This window comes from Colossoma macropomum, unplaced genomic scaffold (assembly GCF_904425465.1).
Source record: "Colossoma macropomum unplaced genomic scaffold, Colossoma_macropomum, whole genome shotgun sequence".
NCBI classification, from domain to species: domain Eukaryota; kingdom Metazoa; phylum Chordata; class Actinopteri; order Characiformes; family Serrasalmidae; genus Colossoma; species Colossoma macropomum.
The window spans coordinates 2,120,150-2,142,101 of NW_023494808.1; the positions used below are offsets into that span (position 1 = coordinate 2,120,150).

At 37.0% G+C, this 21,952-nt stretch overlaps 1 protein-coding gene across 2 annotated transcripts; it reads right to left on the minus strand.

Annotated features, from left to right (window-relative positions):
* Positions 1-3,831: 3,831 nt before the first annotated feature.
* Positions 3,832-19,320, minus strand: LOC118797669 (NACHT, LRR and PYD domains-containing protein 3-like). 2 transcript variants are annotated; one of them, XM_036556941.1, is made up of 12 exons: positions 19,258-19,320; positions 16,801-17,019; positions 16,661-16,699; positions 12,636-14,469; positions 12,351-12,525; positions 10,195-10,274; positions 8,494-8,667; positions 7,943-8,113; positions 6,198-6,371; positions 5,739-5,912; positions 5,600-5,646; positions 3,832-4,824 (listed from the first exon to the last, which is right to left on the minus strand). In XM_036556941.1, the coding sequence occupies exons 2-12, from the start codon at positions 16,943-16,945 to the stop codon at positions 4,376-4,378; spliced, it is 3,462 nt and encodes a 1,153-aa protein (XP_036412834.1). In that variant the 5' UTR covers positions 16,946-17,019; positions 19,258-19,320; the 3' UTR covers positions 3,832-4,375. The 2 variants fall into 2 exon arrangements, with proteins under 2 accessions (XP_036412834.1, XP_036412835.1); XM_036556942.1 differs by lacking the exon at positions 19,258-19,320 and having other exon boundaries at positions 16,661-16,719; positions 16,801-16,913.
* Positions 19,321-21,952: the final 2,632 nt, after the last annotated feature.

The window sequence follows — 21,952 nt, forward strand, 5'->3', positions numbered from 1 at the left end:
GACCACCTGGGATACCATGGCAATGGCCTGGCAACATCTTAGCAACCACCTGGGATAAGATAGGAACACCTTTGCGACCACCTGGGATACCATAGCAATGGCCTAGCAACACCTTACTGAGAACCTATTCTTACAGGATCCAAATCAACTCTCTCTAAAACTTCTCCTTTCTCTCTTTCCATCGACAATGTAACTCTGTCCCCTTCCCCTCTGGTACGAAATCTGGGTGTTCTCTTTGACTCAACTCTCTCATTCAGTGCACACATCAACTCTGTAGTTAAAACCTCTTTTTTCCATCTCCGTAACATTGCAAAAATTCGATCATCACTCTCTCAGTCTGCTGCAGAAACCCTTATTCATGCATTCATTTCTAGTCGCCTGGACTATTGTAACTCTCTACTTGCTGGTATTAACTCCTCCCATTTATGCAAACTCCAGATGGTACAGAACTCTGCTGCTCGCCTCCTCACCCGCACCCATGCACATCAGCATATTACACTCATCCTGCAACATCTCCACTGGCTTCCTGTAAAATACCGCATACAATTCAAAATTCTTCTCCTCACATGCGAAGCTCTACATGACCTTGCTCCTTCTTACCTCTCTGATCTACTTATTCCCTACAAACCAACTCGCACTCTCAGGTCTTCCTCTGCTGGTTTACTCACTGTCCCACCTTCCAAACTACATGGGTACAGTGATCGTGCTTTCTCTAGGCTGGCTCCCCAACTCTGGAACTCTCTTTCCTCACATATTCAACAGGCCAACTCTGTCTCCACTTTTAAATCTAAACTTAAAACTTATCTCTTTTCTATTGCTTGTAACTGTTCTCAATCCTAAACCAGCCCTTTGCCAAGTCCTGCTATGTTTTTGCTTGTGATCTTATGACTGTGCTTCATGTTCTCATGTTTGTCTTTACTGTTCTGTATTTTGAAAACCTGTAAGCGTCTTTGAGTTCTTGAAAAGCGCTATATAAGTATAATGTATTATTATTATTGTTATTATTATTACCTTAGCGACCACCTGGGATACCACAGCAATGGCCTAGCAACACCTCAGCGACCACCTGGGATAACATAGCAATGGCCTAGCAACACCTCAGCAGCCACCTGGGATACCATAGCAATGGCCTAGCAACACCTTACTAACCACCTGGGATACCATAGCAATGGCCTAGCAACATCTTAGCGACCACCTGGGATACCATAGCAATAGCCAACATCATAGCAAACACCTGGAATTTAATAGCAAATCCTTTGTCAAGCCAACTCATAATTAACTGATAATTAACATCAAATGATGGGTGTTTAGATTTTTAACAACAATTAATTTAATTAGTTTGCAAATTAAATTCATCATGTACTAAAATTGAACGGATTGGCCGCAATCATTATAACCAAATCTCACAGGAGATGTTGAGGGGTGGTCTTTTGGCTTTGGTTTAAAACTAGAATCTACATTAAGGTAGATCTATAAGTGAATTTTGGTCATTAGTGCCTTAAAGAGCAACCAGTATTACAGTGTTGTTTCATAACCTCAAATCACATGCAAACACCAAACAAAACCAACTTATCATTTCCAGTGCAGCGTGCCCATCCAGTTGGTTATGATGCAGTGATAATGATTAATGAAATCTTGATGATTGTTACTTTGATGAGCTATTTTTAAGTACGGTCCAAGTTAGTCAGCATGTCTGTGGTAATACTGGGCCTCATTCTCCAGTATCTTCCTACGTTTGTTCTTAATTATGTTCTTGAGAAAGATCATGACGTGTTCTTAAAGTGCAGAACTGTTCTCACCTTTGTGCTCTTGAGAGTGTGTAGTTTCTGTTCTTACCTAAGAACAAATCCCAGATAAGAGAACATTGGTGAATGACAGGATATTCATCAAAACTGCATAAGTGGGTTTTAAGAAGAAATTTCCTTTTAGGAATGGTTGGAGATGAGGACCAATGTTTAACAGATTTTAAAACTATTACATAGACTTCCTCATGAGTTAAGAGTTCACTCTTCTTATTAACCTCTTACTGGTAAATAACTGTGATAAACTGATCCAGTTGATATTGATACATATCTCAACAAATGTCAAATCAAGTTTGAAGGCTGATTTTTGCTCCTGGGTAGTTAATCGCTGTTTTAAACTATCCTTTATGGTCAGAACATGATAAACCCTCGCCAAACAGTGGAACATTTCACAAACCTGTCATGGGAGAGTAGGAGAAAGTGTCTGGTTGGCTGTTTTTACCAGCTGGAATAGCACGGCCACAGTTTTTGTAATATTCATAATTTAAGAAGATTGTTTTAGCTGTCTGGTTACGAGTGCTAAACTGTTTAGTTTCTCAACAACGTCAACTTAGTACAGACAGCGAACATTAGCTGGCTTGGTATGTCAGTGATGGATCACACTGCCTTACTGCCATCACTCTTACCACATCCATCTCAGAGCATATCACAGTATTCTCCAGCTAGCAGACGACTGGATTTCTCTATTTCTCTATTCTATCATAGTAGTTTGAGGGGTGAACCGCAATATATCTGACGCTTGCTGTGTAAAAGCATTAACTGCAGTGTGTATCTCTCACATCAGACAAACGGAGTCCTTCTTTTGGGTATGTTTAGACTGAAATTTGTGCTATTTTGTCTCGTTTGATCTACAGTAACATCAATTTGCCGCGCTGTGTGAGTGACAGAGCACTGCTTCAAGTTAGCCAGCTACTAAAAACAGCTAGCCTGGGAAGCATTCTCTCACTCTCCAATACAGCATCCTCAGTTTACTTTGTTTAAATCAGGGCTGTGATTTCTTTCTTTCTCTTTTGTTGCTTGGGAATGCACCAGCACTAAAATATGACTTAGCACTGTAACAGTGCTGGAGTTGTGAGGAGCAGACGTGATTTAACGCTGCTAAAGCTTGTTAGGATGTGAGGAAATAGGTGAGTTCACTGTGGGAATGTATAACTCCACGTTTCAGATCATTTTACTCGTCGCCCCCTCCCTCTCTAATCATGTCCAAAAACACAGAAGTGTACCCTCTCATGGCAACACCAGAGTAGTGTCGCTTTACATGGTCATATATGTAGTGTACATAATTATATATAAGCATCAAATATTGGACATATATGCATAATATATGGATCATACATTTATGTCTCACAGGTGGGTGAATTCATACATGCATAAAATATAGATCATATTTTGTATATAAATGTTTTTGAAGCAAAAAAATCTAAATGAAATACAAAAAATTATATTGTATTACAAAACATGATGCTAACATATATGAGGAATATATTTCTTTGTTATATGAATAAACGTTTCCTATCACATTTTTAAAAATAGGAAACATTATTCATATATGGAAAAAATGTATTCCTTTGTTTGTATATGTTGATGTATAGCTGAAAAAAATGTCTCAATTTTGACAAAGGCAAATTTCAACTAAGTTGGTATGAATGTCATGTATATGTTCATATATGATAAAATCTAAGTTGGATATAAGGGTGATCCATTTATGCTAATATAAGTCATACATAAGCAGCAGCAGACATTTCAAATTACGTCAAAAAATAAAAAAAAACAAAAATGGAGACACAGGGTTTTGTTTCTAACACTCCATACATTGTTTAAAATGATTTATCTGGCCAGTAAGTATGTTTTGCATGAAAAGTCACAATATAGCATTACAATAATTGCAAATAAACGTAAATACAACAAAATATAAAGGGAAATTATTGCTTTCAATAAAGTTTTGAATGTTTATTTCTATTTATTCTAATGTAAGTATTTTTAATGTGTAGGTAAGTAAACACTTACTGCCCACACAAATTCTGTACCTATCATTTTCTCAGATGCCTTTGTTTTTTTTGTACATGTACGTATGTAGAGAAAAGATGTTCGTAACAGCTGTGAAAACAACACAAATTAAAGCAAATAAAACACTTAATAACTGTTCAAGCAATACTTGCTTGAGTTTATTCCTGTGAAGTTGATGCCTGAAACTTTGGGGTCACTTCAAAATTTCTGAAGTGTAAAATATGAACAAAAAGTTTAGTTCTCCAGATGTGTTGTGATCGAAATATCTTTATTATTATCTTAAATCACAATCTTCCCGGAACAAGACTGCAGATCACAATTTGCTGATTTATAAAACATTTTAAAATCAATACCACACAAATACAGTAATCTCTGGTGTAATAGATGTGTTTAGTACTAGTTAATGATCTAAGGATGTTTGTCCAGTACAAAATGCATTAAAAGTAGAAACATTTGGCATCTATCAGTGGGACGCCAAGTCTAAGGCTACCTACATTCTGGAGAAAGAAAAATCTGTCTTACTGATGTGTGATTTGAAGTCCGGAGCAACAGCTAAGTTGCTCTCTTCAGTTTGGAGAGAATGGCTCTAGGGACTGGACTGAGGCTATGGCAGATGTCTTTTGTAATTTTACATATGGATAAAGGGGCTTCCTGAATCTGTAGTGAAATGTGTACAGATGTGTTAGTTGATCTGATTTTGGAATTGGTTTCTGAACCTGATCAGACAGAATTTTGTAGAAGGACAGGGTGCCAGCTGGCCAGTCCAGATAGATTCCCACTGTCTGGGGGATGGACTCTCTGTCAAAACTGTAACACCTATTCGAACTTTTGTACTTCATTCCAAAATCAATTTTTGTTGCAATTTTTGTTCTACTGGCAAGTTGGATGTTGCTCCATTCAACTTGCCAGTAGAACTTCCCCTGTTCACCACAAAAGCCGCTGTCAACAAGATGTCTTTCCCACTTCTGAACATCTTCCTCACATGACAGTTTCCACTTTGCAAAGTAAGATCCATCTATAAAATAAATAAAACAAAATGTGCAACAATATAAGAGGTACTTTTCATGCATAGAATTCAGTTTATGTCCCATTACCTTTTTAAAAGCAAAACAAAACATATTCTGTAAAAAGTGAAGGGATCTGCACATTAACCTAAAATAAAATGATTAAAATAAACATTTAAATGATCACAAAAACACTTAAAATGTCTATTTCCACCTTTAATGTGGTGATTTCTGTCCCTCCTCACTGACATTGGATATGTCTATGAACTGTATTCGTTAGAATCTTCCAGAAACAACATAATTACATTGTTTTTGGTTAAATAAGAAAACATTGGTAAATGTCAGAATCTTTATGAAAACTGTGTAAAGTGTGGTTTTCAGAAGAAATTTCAGCAACACTTTACTGTATGGTACAGCTCACAAGGCTACATGACACCTACATGAGCTTGTCATGATAACTGACATAACCCGACATAAGTGTTTATTAATGCTTATTCCAAAAGGCGTCATCTGTCATAAATGCTACTTTGATCAAATTTGGCAAATTTAACCTTTATAACCTTTTAGCTGTTGGAATAACCATTAATAAACATTTATGTAGGGTTATATAATTTATAATGACAAGCTTGTGTAGGTGTCATGTATCCTTGTGAACTGTACACTACAATAAAGTATTACCAAAATTTCTTCTTGGTGAAGCTGGTGAATGAGGCCCAATGGCGGTACTAGGACCTCAATACTTGGACAAATGAAATAAGGAAAGATTGCTAAATTTAATTTACTTACATTTTCTGATGCCTGGTTTCATTCTGTGCTCCCCACAGTTTCTTAGACTGCATATAAAATGAGAGAAAACAAGATAAATTTAATACTTTTGCACAGATAAGCTCTTGGTCTCACCAACAGCCATAAATCTACAACATACTTAAGTGTCTCCATTTTGCAGTGTGGATCCTCCAGTCTAGCAGAGAGCACCTTCTCTCCTAATTCTCCTGGATGATTATAGCTGAGATCTAGCTCTCTTAGGTGGCAGGGGTTTGAACTCAGAGCTGAAGCCAGTGAAGAACAGCCTTCCTCTGTGATCATGCAACCAGACATCCTATTAAAATGAACAAGTCTAATCAGCTCACCATGTAATCAAATGATGATACAAATGTACATGAACATGTTATTTATAAATTAACAGTGCAACAGATTTTTATTTTTTTTGTAATTACTTGAGGTGTTATAAGACGAGAACCACACAAGTGATCACTTTGTTTGTTTTACCAACTTGGAACACTTGTATATGTATTTTTCTGCATCTTATTTATTGATAACATTGCATTTCATTGAATGAAGATACATTTAGACAACATTCAGAGATCAGGTAAATGAATATGACCTTAGAATCTCTAGTTTACAGTGTGAGCTCTTCAGTCCAACAGAGAGCAGCTTCACTCCTGAATCCTTCAGGTCATTGTCACTGAGGTCCAGCTCTCTAAGTTCTGAAGAATCTGAGCTGAGAGCTGACGCCAGAGCTTCACAACTATCTCCAGTTAGATTGCAGCGGCCCAACCTGGAAACAGGTACATCAAACATTACATAATTATTAAAACAAACAACTTTGTAAGAATGACTAGTCAACCCAGAACATTCTCACACCAATAATCGGTTAACAGCATTCGACACATACCATTGCATTTTTAGATGTCCTTAGAATTTGTATATTAAACACTAAAATATTTGATTTAGGTAGCTTAGCACTTGGATGTATAACTATGTATTCCTACCAGATAAGTGAGATGGTCGTATGGTTGAGGAAAATGCTTAAAAGCTTTAAAGATTTAAAAGGTTTGTACAAAAAAACAAATGTCCGTCTCTCATTTGGAATGAGTTTGATGTAGTATGTTTTGTTCAAGTTATAAAATAGTCCATACAATCCACATATGGAAAGTAACTGCAAAAAGGTCTGTTTTAAATTCATTGTCTTTGTGAGGTTATGAAAAACCTAAACATTTACATATATCTTCCTATACAGCATACAGCAGTTTAGTCCCACCCATACACATTGAAGGGAGGTGGGGGGGGCAGTGCTCCCGCATGCTCAGGAAGTCAGATTTTTGCAATGAGTCTGCTCAGACTCTGTTCGGACTACTCACTACTGGCTCGGTATGGCTATGCAGAGTGGCGAGCGTGGAGCACCATGGGTACTGCTGTGGCAGCAGTGAGAGACTTATAGACATGTAAATAATTGTGGGCTAGAGTGTTAATGTTGTTGTGGATTATTGTTCTGGGCTGTGGGGCTGGTTGTTGGGGTTTAGCGTCTACCATATTTGTGAGATGAATAGTTTGAGGTGACGTACCCTGCCTCCCATAAAGGTAGCCATAAAGGTAGCACTGAACAATGGGTTTCTACTGCTGTGTTAATAAAAGATGCACTTGTTTGAAGCACAATGAGTCCCAAGTCTTCTTTTCTTTGATAACACCACAATGTGTTTCCAGTTTTTCCCTTTCTAGCTTTTTGTGCATGAAAACAGTCTACCAAGTCTTAAAGCCCAAAGTCAATGCCAGAGGGAGAAACTCTCTCTCACAGAAAACACAAATCGCAGCTGCCTGAAATGTCTCATTGGAATTCAAGGTGTTTTCTCATCTTGTGACACAATCTGTCATAATACAGTCCTTATTGCCCACCTACCGCCTAAAAGCTTGGCACACCATCATCCAATACACAGCAACTACTGAAGACTCAAAAGAGTTTATTCAGGGGTGGAACATGTAGGGGCAGAACTGCTCTGGCAGTAGACCAATCAGAACAGAGTGTATGAACTGAACAATCAGAGCACATGGGGCTCATTAGAAGGTGGGGTTTAAAAATACCAGAACTCTAACAGAGCATTTTAGACAGAGAGTGAATGCACATGTACAGTATGTGTTCCAATGAAACACATACTGTACATGTGTATTGAGATGAAAAATTTGGTACATAAAATGACAAGAAAAACATAGTACATTGGCCCTTTATATGTATTAATATATTAATGTAGATAGAATCTTTGCCAGTCTAGCAGATTCATGCACTAAGGAGGTGTAAGTGTTGGTACTTCATAAATAAATGGAATTATTAAGAAAAAAAACATGAGTACACACCACAGTATTTGTAGTTGGTTTGGACGAATCATCAGAGGACTACTGAGAAGTTTAATTCCAGAGTCTCCAATTCTACAGCCATCCAAATGCAGCTCTTTCAGATGTGACCGAGGTAGAACCTTGGTCAATGTTGCACACGATTTATCTGTGATTTTATGGCAGTAGCTTAACCTAAAAATAGAAAAGAAATTTGCTGACAGAATGGCACAATTTGCCCACAATAATTGGAAAAAATAGTATCATATTCTGATGAGACTGAATATATTAAATATACTGTTTTTCCAACACAGTTACTCAGTGTTGAGAGTATACTAAGTAACAAATGAACTAATATATCCATAAGTACAATCTCATGATAGTGTTTGAAGCATTTGTATGACTGTTTATTAAATCAGTATCTCCACAAGTATGATTATAGAGTGAATGACCACTTTCTGGAAAAAAAACACACCCTGAGTTAAGCAATGTTCTTTGCAACTGTCCTTTAAACTTTCATCTTAATCTATAAACTTTGAGCATGATAACTTCTGTTTTTTCAAACCATGGCTCACCTAAGCTTCTCCAGCTCACATTTTGAATGTTCAAGTTTCTGATAGATGTTCTTGACTCCAGTGTCTGTCAGGTTGTTGTAACTGAGATCTAGCACTTTCAAGCCTGAGTTGGTTGATTGTAGAGCTGAGGCTAGGACTTCACAGCTGTCATCACTGAGATTGCAGTCCTTCAGCCTTACAGAGAAAGCATGTGCCACACTGAAGTACTGAAAACATCCTTGTGTGAAGTTAACTTCATTACACAAACACCGGAAACATAATGCATTCAGGAACTGTAAGATTGTAAATTTCTACATGAAAACACTGTTGAATGTACAGTGAGAGAGTCAGAGACCTTACTTTATTTATTTATTTTCCTGTCAAAACAGCCATTATGCGATAGTTATTCAATATAAAAAAGCAGAAAATGTGCATGTATATAATAATTATTATAATTACACAAAAGAACGGCTAATAGCAGATGTTTCAGTATTTAGTATGTCCACTCAGCTTCCATTCTTTTCAGGAGACTCACTTTCAGTTCCTCAAAGAAATCTGCAGACACACTTTGGAGTGAAGACACTCCAAAGTTCAGTCTTAGATGCTGGTTGATCATTTTCTGAAGTAAATCAAACACATTCAGTGGTGTTGAGGTCTGGACTCTGGGGTGGTCAGTCCACTGTTCAGCTTCTTTGTTTGATGTGTCCGTCTCCTTTTCTCAGTGAGGTTCTTCTTGATCAGCTACATGTCCTTTCAGACTCATAGCGCTGAGTTGTCTTCTCATAGTGGAAGGATGGACAGAAACACCTGTGGATGTTTTCAGATCTGAAGCAGCTTGATTTTCTCCTCTCTCTCAAAAATGAAAGGTTTAAGTGTTGTTTATCTGATGGGGACAGTTTTGGTGTCTCCCAGCTCTTCCAGGTGGTTGTTAGAAGTCTCCTTGTCTCTGTAGCTTTTAATCAGTTTTTGAACCCCAGTTTTGGAAACTCACTTATTTTCTTCTTCCTTGTGCAAGGTGAGTTTGGGTAGTGTTTTGTGTGAATGTTATTGTGTCTTCAATGGGGGATATGGATGTAATTGGTTGGGTTTTAGATTGGAAGAACATCAGAAGGATGGAAGATTTAAATTGTGAGTAGGTGCACAAAGAGTGCAAAAATGAAATACTGACAGATTTAACAGTATACTTAGCGCTGAATGCTAGTGTCTAATTTTCTGTTTTCTGACAGTGAAATATGAATAACATATTTAATGACTGTTTTGACTGGAAATTAAATAAATGGATGTGACTTCTGCATAGTATTGTGCTGCAATGTGTTACTGATCAATGTAACATATTACATTATCTGTTTGGGAGATTTTTGGCTTACCCCTCCACTAACAATTTGCAATGAAAAACAGATTATAACTTAACAAAGAATATATCTTTTAATCCATATCCAGGAAGCATTTCTTTCTACTTGTTCACACTTTGGCTACAGTAACTGTATGCACTTCCAGTGTATATGTACATTTTCTCAATAGAAAAAGCATTTAGATTTAAGAAATAAACGATTTTCAGTTTCATTTAATGTTTGGACTTAAGTTTAAGCATACTTATGCAAAGACTTTTTGCCTGAATAATAATTTGACTGTCCTGCATGGACAATCAATGTAGATTGTTTCAGAGGAAGTCTTTAAGGAGAAACATTCAAATAAAATGATTTTATTAACTTTTACACTTACGTAAAAGAGCGTGGCTGATCATGTGGACCCAACAGAGCAGCACGTATGACTTCTACCCAGGATTCTTGCTTTTCCTCAAACTAAACAAAGCCAAAAATTCATTTTAGAGCCAACCAATGTTTTTTCATGGTTTCTAATCCATTAATTCATTACAGTTGGACTATAAATCTTACAGAAAAAAACTAAAGGCTGCAGAGCATGCCTACATAGATTCTTATTGTCTGGCCTATATAGCAAATGAACCCCCAATTTTCCATTCCTAACATCTCTTATTAATATTCATTATTCTTTATTTTTGCTCATTATTCTATTTATTATATTTGTTTAAAACACCACTTCCAAAAAAGTTGCGATGCTTTGCAGAATGTAAAAAAATAGGATGCAACGATATGCAAATCATGTAAATCAGATTTTTAAAAGAAAATACTGCAAATACAACATAACAAATGTTGAAACTGAGAAGTTTTATTGTTTTATTGTTTTATATATATGCCCATTTTGAATTTAATGCCAACAACACATTCCAGAAAAGTTGAGACAGGGGCATGTTTACCACTGTGTTTCATCACCTCTTCTTTTAACAACACTTTGTAAGTATTTGGGAACTGAGGAGACTGCTGCAGTTTTGAAAGTGAAATGTTTTCCTGTTCTTGTTTGATACAGGATTTCAGCTGCTCATCAGTTCATGAGCTCATTTGTTGTATTTTTAATTTTATAATGCACCAAATGTTATTAGTGGGTGACAGGTCTGGACTGCAGGCAGGTCAATTTAGCACATAGACTCTCAATACAGAGCAATACTGTTGTATTACATGCAGAATGTGGTTTGGCATTATCATGCTGAAATAGTCAAGGCCTTCCCTGAAAAGGATGTCGTCTGGTTGGCAGCATATTTATGTATGAATACATGTATTTAATGTATATATATCGTTCAGCAATAATGGCGCCTTCACAGATGTGCCCATGGCGTGTGCCCTAATGCACCCCTATACCATCATGAATACTGGCTTTTGAGCTGTACAGTGATAACAAGCTGAGTGGTCTTTAGCCCTGAAGACACAGTGTCCATGATTTCTGAAAGGAATTTCAAATGTTCGTTGGACCACAGGACCCTTTTCCACTTTCCCTTAAATGAGCTTGGGCCCAGAGGAGGTGGCAGCGTTTCTGGATCCTGTTTATATTTGTTTTTTTCTTTGCGTTTTAGAATTTTAATTTGCATTTGTGGATACAGTAACAAACTGTTTTCACAGTAGTTTTCAGAAGTGTTCCTAAGCCCCTAAAAACATGTCTGTTTTTAATGCAGTGCCACCTGAGGTCCAAAGATCATGGCCAGCAAATATTGTTTTTTAGCCTTGTCCCTTGTATACAGTGATTTCTCCAAATTCTCTGAATCTTTAAATGTTATTATGTACCGTAGATGATGAAAAGCAAAATTTCTTTGCTATTTTACATTGAGAAACGTTATTCTTGAATTTTTGCACTGTTTGGTAGTCCAGTCTTTTCCAGAGTGGAACTCCACCTCATCTTTACTTCTGAAAGACTCAGCCTCTCTGAGATGCTTTTTTATACTCAACCATGTTACTGACCTGTTGCCAATCAAACCACTGAGTGTTTTTTTAGCATTACACAAATTTACCAGCCTTTTGTTGCCCGTCCCAACTTGTTTTGCAACATGTTATTGGCATCAAATTCAAAATGGAATTTCTTAGAAATTATAAAATGTGATATGTTGTGTTTGTACCATTTTCAACTAAATATAGAGTTTAAATGATTTGCACTTCATTGCATCTTGTTAATTTACACTTTGCACAGCGTCCCACCTTTTTTGGAAATGGGGTTGTATTTTTCTCTTAAATTAAATAGTTGTTGATAGCCTGTTGGGTTTTCTGGTCTGTTTAGCACATTACAGGTCATACATGAGTGACTCACCAAGACAAATTCCTTGTATGTGTTAAATAAAGTGATTCTGATTCTGATTCTTGCCTTGTTTTGCCTTGAAATATATCACCATGTCAACATAAACTGAAATAAAATTGTACTTCTAATCAGTTGTTTCAACTGCACCATTATAAATGTTAATTTGAACTAATGTTTTGGGGAATCCCGACACTAATATAGAATATCAATCTAACATTGGTTCTCCCAGTACAACTTACCAACCAATGTATGTGAGTAAAATGAAGTTCTTTAAGTCTGAAGACTGGGGCCTTTACAGCTTCAACAAGACTTCTGTATTTCATAATCCAACCATGACTGAATTCCAGTTTTTCCAGATGTGAATTTGATGAGAGGAGGGCAGAAATCACAGCAATGTCTTGGCTGCAATTTACACTGATAAACATAAACAGAGATCATACCTATTACTTAATATATGCTTAAAAACTGTATAAAAAAGTAGGAGTGTAAAGGTAGTTTATTGTTTAGCATGCTCTTCTACTCACCAAGCCTTTCTGCAGTTTCTCAAAACTGATATAAGTCTGCACTGACCCTGAAATGATGAGCACAGTCTCAAAACATCCATATCATCCAACACAGTCCCTGACACCTGGACCAGGTGGGCCAGCACTGAGCACTGTGCAATGGAGAGCTGTCCTTCAGCATTGCCACAGGATGACATGAACGTTTGCATCTCCTCCTCGAAAGAGTAATCTTTCAGTTCAGCCAGGCAGCGGAGCAAATTTATGCTCTGATCATGATTGAGCTGTTTCTTCTTAGTCTTAAGCATACGTTTGATATATCTTATGGCCTGCTGGATGCTGTCCTGGTCCTGTTTATTATCCCCTATGAGCTGACCCAGCAGCATCTGACCACAGTTAAATGCCAGGCCAAGAAGAAAGGGGAGAAAATGTTTCAGGTGTCTATCAGAGCTTTTGTCCAGCTGTAGTTCAACATTAACCAAAGAATTGTCCACGGCAACCTGCAGCAGCTCCCACAGTGTTCCTTGAGGCTGTTTTCTTGCCCAGGTTTCTTGGTCTTCATTTTCAGAACTTTCAGTGTCTAATGTTGCTTCATTTTTTGGAACCCATAGTATTTCTGGTTTTAGCACAGTTATGCTATAACTGCTATATGAACGTAGAACAGAAAGCGCAGCAAGATAGGCCTGAATGCTTGAATGCAGGAATCTGTATGTCTTGGAAGGTGAAGAATTTGGGCTGACCTCTAAGATGTGAGCAAGCAGTTCTGATTGCATTGCTTCATCTCCAGATTCAATGCCATGCTCTCGAAAATCGTCCTCTGTCAGGACAGAGTTGTCCCTCGGATGTTTGAAGGCCATCTCTCCTAGTGCATTAAAAAGCTCCACGTCGGCTTCTGACAGCCTGCCTGTTTTTAACGTCTGGTTTCTTTGTATCAGATAACAGGTCAGTACTTCAGTCAGAGTTTTAGGGAGGTCATCACTTTTACAATCATCATACACTCTCTCCAGAGCCGTGGCTGTGATCCAACAGAAAACCGGAAGATGGCACATGGTGTGCAGGGTCCATGTGGCTCTGATGTGCAAGATGATTCTATTGGCTTTATCGCATCCACAGATTTTCTTTTTGAAGTACTCTTCTATCTGTGCATCACTGAATCCCTGAAGATCTGTCACAAGGTCAGTAGGCCTGCATTGAAGCTGGTTGGCTTCTGCTGGTTGGGAGGTTATCCAAATGAGTGCTGAGGGAGCCAGTTCACCCTTTATGAGGACAGATATCAGTGTATCCACTGATGTAACCGTCCCTTCCTTAGTTTTGGAACCAACCATATACGTGGATTTCAGATCAAGATCAAGTTTGCTTTCAGTCAGGCCATCAAAGATGAATACAACTTTGCACTGCTTATATATCTTCGGAGGTAGGACTTTCAACTCAGGATGGAAGTGACATAAAAGCGTATGAAGACTGTGCCTGACATTTTTAAGCAAGTTCAACTCTGAGAATGGAAGCACAAACATGAAATCCACGTCCTGGTTGGCTGTTCCCATGGCCCAGTCCAGAACAAACTTTTGCACGCACACTGTTTTTCCAGTGCCAGCAATTCCTGTTGTGAGTACAACCTTTTGATCTGGCAATGCTTTGAAGAGATCATTGCAGCTGATTGCCTTGTCTTTGTCAATTCTCCATATTTCATTTTCTGTAAATAGTACATTACTCTCTTTTTCTGAGATGTAGAGCTGTGGATGAATCCACTCTTGGAGAGTCATGTTGCTCCTTTTTGCAATCCCTTCTAAGATGGTTTCAAACTTCTGTCTCAAGTTCTCCTTAAATTCGGCCTGCACCATTCGCACGCGTTCCGGATCTGTCATTGATATAAATAAACCAAATTTGAAAAACTAAGCATTGAAAAGGCATTCTCCTTTTCTTTCCCTTCTTAGAACGTTTTTGAAATTTCTGCCTTTCCCTTGAATCTCTTGATTCTGTCAGATATAGCAAAGGTTTGGGCACACTTGATCAAATTACACATTTTGTTGATTTTCTTAATTAAAATAAGTTTTTGGCCACTTCTGCATGAAACTTAAACATGATACACACACACACACACATACACACACACATTTTCTAAGCCACTTATCCTTCTGGGTCACAGGGGGAGCTGAAGCCAATCCCAGCCATTATTGGGCAGAAAGCAGGATTAACCATGATACATTTATTTAAGTTTTAATGTACAATTGTTATGTATTTGCTGACTTTAATATTTTTTAAAAAAAAAAAGCGTCATGTGCATAAATTTGGACATTTCAGTCAGTACCTAAGATCCCCTTCAACTGAAATCACAGAGTAGATTTTTTTCACTTTTTCTTGCGGAACATTTCTAGTTCAACCATATTGTCTTGCATGCACAACATGCTTGAGAACTTCAGTGATGATGGATTTCCAAAGATGCTGGGGATGGCGAAGATCATTTCAAAACCTTAATCTTTCATTAATCTTCTGCTGAAGTAAATCAAGGCTGAATTTGAGGTATTTATAGTCGATTGTTTTGTTGTAATATCCAACCTCTTTTCGCTTTAATTTTCTTCCCCAGCTGTGGGACAATAGCTATAGAATTTATTCCTTTCTTCTTTCTATCTGCACAACATTTCCTGCGTCACTGGCTGACACTTAACTCCAAAGCATAATAGATCCAGCCCCATGCCCAACAGTGGGCAAGGTGTTCTTTTCATAACATGCTGCTCCATTTTTTCTTCAAACATACAATGGTGTCAGAGCATGCCTATGTTCTGATTCAGTATGAGTCTTCATTATATCTGTGAGCTAGACTGAAGTAGATCTACCATTCCCCTGCTGGTATTCTGTTTGCCATGCAGAGTTCCAAGTAAAACTGAGTTATGGACCATAACCTCAAGTCATCTAACATTCTCCTGAGAACCCCCTACACTACAATACCTTTGGTGATTGCAGCCCAAGAGTTCCATTTTTGTTTTACGAGCCCACAGTATATGATTCTGAAATGTCTCTAGTTTGTCTAGATATTGCTTTGCAAACTTCTGACCTTGACTATTTTTAATAAGCTCTTAACCTTAAACCAGTAACACTAGGGCAGCAACAGAAAGGTGTTGAAACTTTTGCACGTCAATTTTTTTCCATTTTTTTCTAGTATGTTAAAAACAGCAAATAAGTATTAATTGTGAATGTTTTATCAAAAAAGCAACAAAATGTGTAATTTCACCAGGGGTCCAAATTTTCATGTACAACTGTATTTTTCTCCTTAATATTACTACATCTATTACAGATGACCACTTCTACACACATGGCTGTCAGTTTTAGAATGTCTCACAATATAATGTACATTTTAAATACCTTTTGTAGGAATTCCTTTCATTATTTTAATTAGTTTATCTTTATGTATTTAATTATTATTATTTAGTTATTATTCTGCTCATACATAAAAATTGTCAGATTGCTCACTCTTACTGTTTCTGTTGATGTTAATTCCAATCTGTATGTGCTCCTTCATTGTTTCGCTGTCCAACTATATAAACTACATTTGGAAGGATCCCACTGCACATTAGCTGTTGGGATTTGTTTCGGCATAAATAACTTTTCGTGTAAACAAAGACAAAAGAGATGTTATTCATTTTGAATGACTGTTGATGCATATTGTAGTTTAGTCATCTTCCCTCAGGTCCAGGATTTAAACAAGGACAACAAACACAGTCTTCCCTCTTGTGGTTATTATGTTTAGGTTGCAAATGCTGATCATCTTTACTTGCTTAATTCATTTCTAGAAGCAAGTCTATAAGATCTATTTCAGCCACAGACTAAGTAACAAGGAGTGTGAATGGACAGATTCTGTGGCCATGTATAATTTCTTAATTTGCATTTTCACCTATTAATGCTTCAATACAGCAGAAAAGAGAACTCATTAATTATATAATATGCTAAAAAATAAGCTCTGTGAAATACAAATGAGTCAATTAACTTTACAACAAACAAACAAACAAACAAACACTTTCACTCACTATAAAGGTGCTTCATTATTTACTCACCAGAAGTTGGACTTGCAGTAGAACCTGTGTTTCTCTCACCTGGGAGAAAAAGAGAAACGCTAGTTTTTATTTTTAAATCAAACTGAAGAATTTTTCACAGAACTAAAGTAATGGAAAAGTCATAAGATCAGGACACATACCATGGAAATGTACATGTATGTTACTGCTGAATGGTCCCTCGATGTGACTGCCGACCACTTGGGGTGAAATAACAGAGGAACCTTTGGAGGCTGTAATGGTGGAGGCGTGAGAGACGTCTGCTGGATATTTTGGTGGATCTGCCATGTTAACCTGGGCCAAAGGGCTGAACTCGGCACTGACGGTCTGGGCAGTTCAACACAGACGTTTAATTCTCCCACCTGAGATAAACAAACATGTGGCAGATTTCAGTTCTGACCAACGGTGTCACTGTAAGTACAGGCACTGCGCTTTTACAAAACGAACCTCAAAATAAATAAAGTTTTAGAGTCTGTAATACAAATAATGATCTATACAAAAGTGCAAAACTGTCTTTACAGCACTCTGTTTTTGAGTATAACAGCCTTTACAGAAAAGTCACAGAACTTTCGCATATGAATGAGCAGCACATGTAGTTTTTGCACACTTCACATGTGAAATGTATGTGGCTTTTCTGTAAGGGTGCAGAGTCTTTTACACTAGCTTGGACAAACTATTTCTAAATGGAACATCATTTTGAAATTGCTTTAAAAGTCTCAAACTCAAAACACGTTAGTAACAGGTGTTACAGTAAAGAATATATTTACTTTGATTCTTTGTGAATCCAGGGACAATCCCCTCACACCGTTGTCCGGTGTCTTTTGTTTCAACAGAAGTATTTAATTATGTTGTCATTTAACATTTGTTCAATGTAGCTTCAGTTGAATAGTTGTAATATTTTAGTAATAATTTAATAGCTCTTTTTTATTTATTTGAAGACCAAAATCACAATAAAACTGGTATTTTAAGGTGACATGATGTTTTTTAATAAGGTGCAGCCACGACTTCCTATATTGAGGCCATAAATTACTATATTGAGATTACAAGTTAATATATTAATATTAATATATTGAGGCTACAAGTTTCTATATTGATATTACAAGTTAATATATTAAGACCACAAGTTAATATATTGAGGCCACAAGTTAAATTTCTTATGGCCACAAGTTAATATATGACTTTGTTGCCATGCCTTATTATAAAACCAGGTCACCTTAGGGGCTCCATATATTTTGACCCAAAATATGCTTCATAAATTACATTAACTCATTACATTCAGCAACAATTCTGTGTTTTATTAGTGTCTGTTGTGATACTAATAAAACATTTCCTATGTTTCATTCTAAAAATGTGAACATGTTTCCAAAATGCATTTCTGGGAGCTAAAAGTGCTCATAGTTCATAGAAACACCCGAGAATTAGAATCATAAAGTTACAATAGTTCATTCTGCTCACAAACACTCTAAACTACTAACCACCAAAAAAATGTACAAAAAACTTTTTTTCTATTTTGGAGTGTCTTTCATCATTTTTCATAATTACTGGACATTTTTTGTGTTGAGTTGCCCCATTTTGGGTGATTGTAAATAATAGAACTATTGGCTGAATAGAAAACTTCAGCTTGAGCTGCCACTTTAGAAACAAACCATTTGACAAATTCCAGCACATCTGGTAAGGATACCTTGGAAAGGCAATTAACAATACTGTTGCAGATCTGCTTTTCTTTAAGGATAATGGTGTTTTGATCATCAGCGTCCTGTTAATTTAGAGGTGTGAGCTGCTATATCTGTCTCCTGCTTTTCTTCACTGCTTGTTAATGTTTGGAGCCTGCCAGCAGAGGGCACTCTACTATGTAAGATGATGGAAAACAAGCATGGAAGAGTTTGGCTGCTCCAGTTTTGCGCCATTTTCCCATCTGCCCTCCCACCAACCAGACCAAACTAGCTAAACCTTCTCTTTCTGTGTCGAGTTCTAACTCAATACTGTCTGTTAGAGATCAGTAATACATGTGGTATTGTATGTATTGGTATATTAGGTTATTATACCATAAGTGTCCCCTGTTTTTTGTGTAGGCAGATGAGTGTAATTTTTGTTTCCCCAATACGTTTTTAGTTTTTGTTTTGTACATTGTTTACTTATTTAGCTCATGCCTGAGGAGCAGCTAAAGTTTATGATGATACATTTCAAAACTGTATTTGTGTTTATTCTGGTCATACAAAACCAAAATGATTTAAAAGGCAAATATATGAAGCCTATAGAAAAGGCAATACCAAAACTAAACTCGAATTTTAGTTGAGATTGAATATCAAGATCTGCCTTGTTTGGCACAAAAGAGATTTTTAATAATTGTAACTCCCTGTTTTAGGCATATTTCACCAAATGAGTACTGCCTATGACAGACAGATTAAACAGACCTCTTGGATGCATTTTAATGCATTCACTACATACTACATGAAGGCCTATTATTAAATCAATTCATAGGTTAGAGTTGATGTTACATTGAGAAATGAGTTGGTGAGCACCTAGAAAAAAAGATCCTGAAAAAAACAAAACTCATTTAGAGTGTTTGATAGTATCACTGTTCTCCCAGCAAAACCTACCTTTCCTTGTTTTCATCCAGCAAACATTCTTCTCTTTGTCTTCTCTTCCTGTTTAACTTTTTCTTCTTCTTAGGCTATATGGCATTTTGAATATCTGGATACTGCTGCCACCTGTCGTGTGGAATTATGGAGAGGTGTTTCTACAACATGTTTGATTAAACCAGTGAACTGAAATCTAAAACGTGGGCAGGAACTTTGCTTTATTTCTCAAAAGGCTCAAGCAGAGACTTAAAACACTTTTCCTTGTGGTTGGAGCTGATCACACAAACCACTGTGATGTTTTCCTGTTTTGGGTCATTCTACAGAAACGTCCATTTTTGTGTTCCTAGCGTTTACAGATATATTACACTTCAAAAACGTGTTAGGGTTACAATTTATTTATATTTTGAAATAAAACAATGTTATTTTAACAATTACACCTTCTTGAGCCTCAATTTAGCAATATTGGTTTTTAAATCAATTACCTAGAATTCCAAGCACCACTGAAGAGCTCATCCTCACAGTCATGTGTAAAGGCTGAGGCCATATTTTGAGGAAAATAACATGTTTTTCTGCAATTTTAACTACAATAATCTATACATGACTATGGAATATATGAACTAAATGACATAAAGAAAACAAATACCACATAAATATTATAAAATATATAATGAAAGTTGTGGTCCCCAGGAGTCGAGTCACTGGTGTTACTGCAGAACAAAAAATCTCTTATTTTGAAATAAAAGTCACACTGATGACATCACTTAACTTACATACATACATCACCTAAACCGCTTATCCTTCTGGGTCGCGGTGGGGTGCTGGAGCCTATCCCAGCTGTCATTGGGCGGAAGGCAGGATACACCCTGGACAGGTCACCAGTCCATCACAGGGCAGACAGACAGACATACACAGACACACACTCACTCACACCTAGGGGCAATTCAGCATGTCCAATCAGCCTGACTGCATGTTGTTGGACTGTTGGAGGAAACCCACGCAGACACGGGGAGAACAGGCAAACTCCGCACAGAAATGACCCTAGTCGCCCGGCTGGGAATCGAACCCAGGCCATTCTTGCTGTGAGGCGACAGCGCTACCCACTGCGCCACCGTGCCGCCCACACTTCACTTACTTTTACCTGTTTTCTGAGGATCTATGAAGAAAAGCACATGGTAAATCCACTGTGTCTTTCATTTATCAGAGATTTTCTCATTTAGCTCATGATTCATATGAAGCTTTTAGCTGATGTCACTGGTGTGACCGACTTTATTCTGAGGTAATTGTGAAAAAATAGAATACAAATGAATTACATATTTTAGTGGATATTCCATGATTAACAACATGTGGTTTGATGTTCTGCAGCAGACATTTTGTAAAATGCATTGTTCATTAAAACGTCACTGGTGTTACCTTTATAATGTGTAACACCAATGAGGATCAGTAACACCAGTGACGCCTATGGAGAGATAGAAAAGTGGATGTTTCTGTAGAATGACCCTTTGGCACCCCTTGGAAAAATGGCATCGAGTTGTCTATGACCTAGTCTGAACTAAATTACTAGTTCAGTTCTGCTGCAGTTTACTGCAGTTTTAAAAGTTTTAGTTTGGGCTAAGTCATGTAAAAATCTGTTCTTCTTCTATCAGTTCCGACCAATGTTACAAACTCTGTGAGCACCCTGCTTCTTCAGCTCTTTTTTATATTGTACCATGGAGGCTACACCACTGTGCCCACACAAAGCTCACTTTACCCTGCCCCATATGAAAAAAAAATATATATATATATAGACATGTATTTATATATATTTGAAATACATTTGAAACACATTGCAGTCGATGCTGAAATATTCCAAACAGTAAAATGTATTTCAGAATATATTTCCATATTAACCAAATACATTTTAAAATACACTTATTGTAAAACATATGAGGAAATCTTACACATAATAATGTACTATACAAAAATAAAGGTATGTGAATGTGTTTATCAAATCCATTTGAAAATATCCAGAATCCTGTCTGATGCTCTTCACTGTCTGATATTTTTAGAAATGAATTTGTGTTCCAGTATATTCATTTTAAATATGATCAAATGAACTTTTAACATGACAAAAGCCAGTGTTGTAGGTATTGATACTCTGCAAACATGCAGTTTTGATATTTATTTGAAATACATTGTGTGCGAGTGCAGACGTACATGTTTAAATAATACTGCAGACGTACATGTTTAAATAATAATATATAATATTATTATTTATAATACATAATAATAATAATATAATAAGTTATAATAGTAAGCTATCCTTTATTAGTCCTACAACGGGGAAATTCACCTCCACATTTAACTCATCCGTGCAGTGAAACACCACATGCACACTAGTGGGCAGCGAGCACACTTGCCCAGAGTGGTAGGCAGCCCTATCCACAGGACCCGGGTAGCAGTTGGGGGTTGGGTGTCTTGCTCAAGGGCACTTTAGTCATGTCCTGTCGGCTCAGAGGATCAAACCAGCGACCTTCCGGTCACAGGGCTGGTTCCCTAACCTCCAGCCCATGACTGCCCTATGTATGTAATAAAGTACAGTGCAGATCACAGAAGTCAGTACCATTTAGTTACATCTGTAACCTTTATTAAAACTACACACAACTGAATGCATATAATAACTGATACTAATAAATGCATTAAAAATATATATTTCACAAATATATTTTTGGCCATT

Coding starts and splice junctions, on each gene's coding strand:
- LOC118797669 (XM_036556941.1), bottom strand. CDS start 16,945: ATGGCAGATCCACCAAAATATCCAGCAGACGTCTCTCACGCCTCCACC. Junction 16,700..16,800: donor CATACATGTACATTTCCATG/GTATGTGTCCTG, acceptor TTTTTCTCCCAG/GTGAGAGAAACACAGGTTCT. Junction 4,825..5,599: donor GAAACCAGGCATCAGAAAAT/GTAAGTAAATTA, acceptor TTTATTTTATAG/ATGGATCTTACTTTGCAAAG.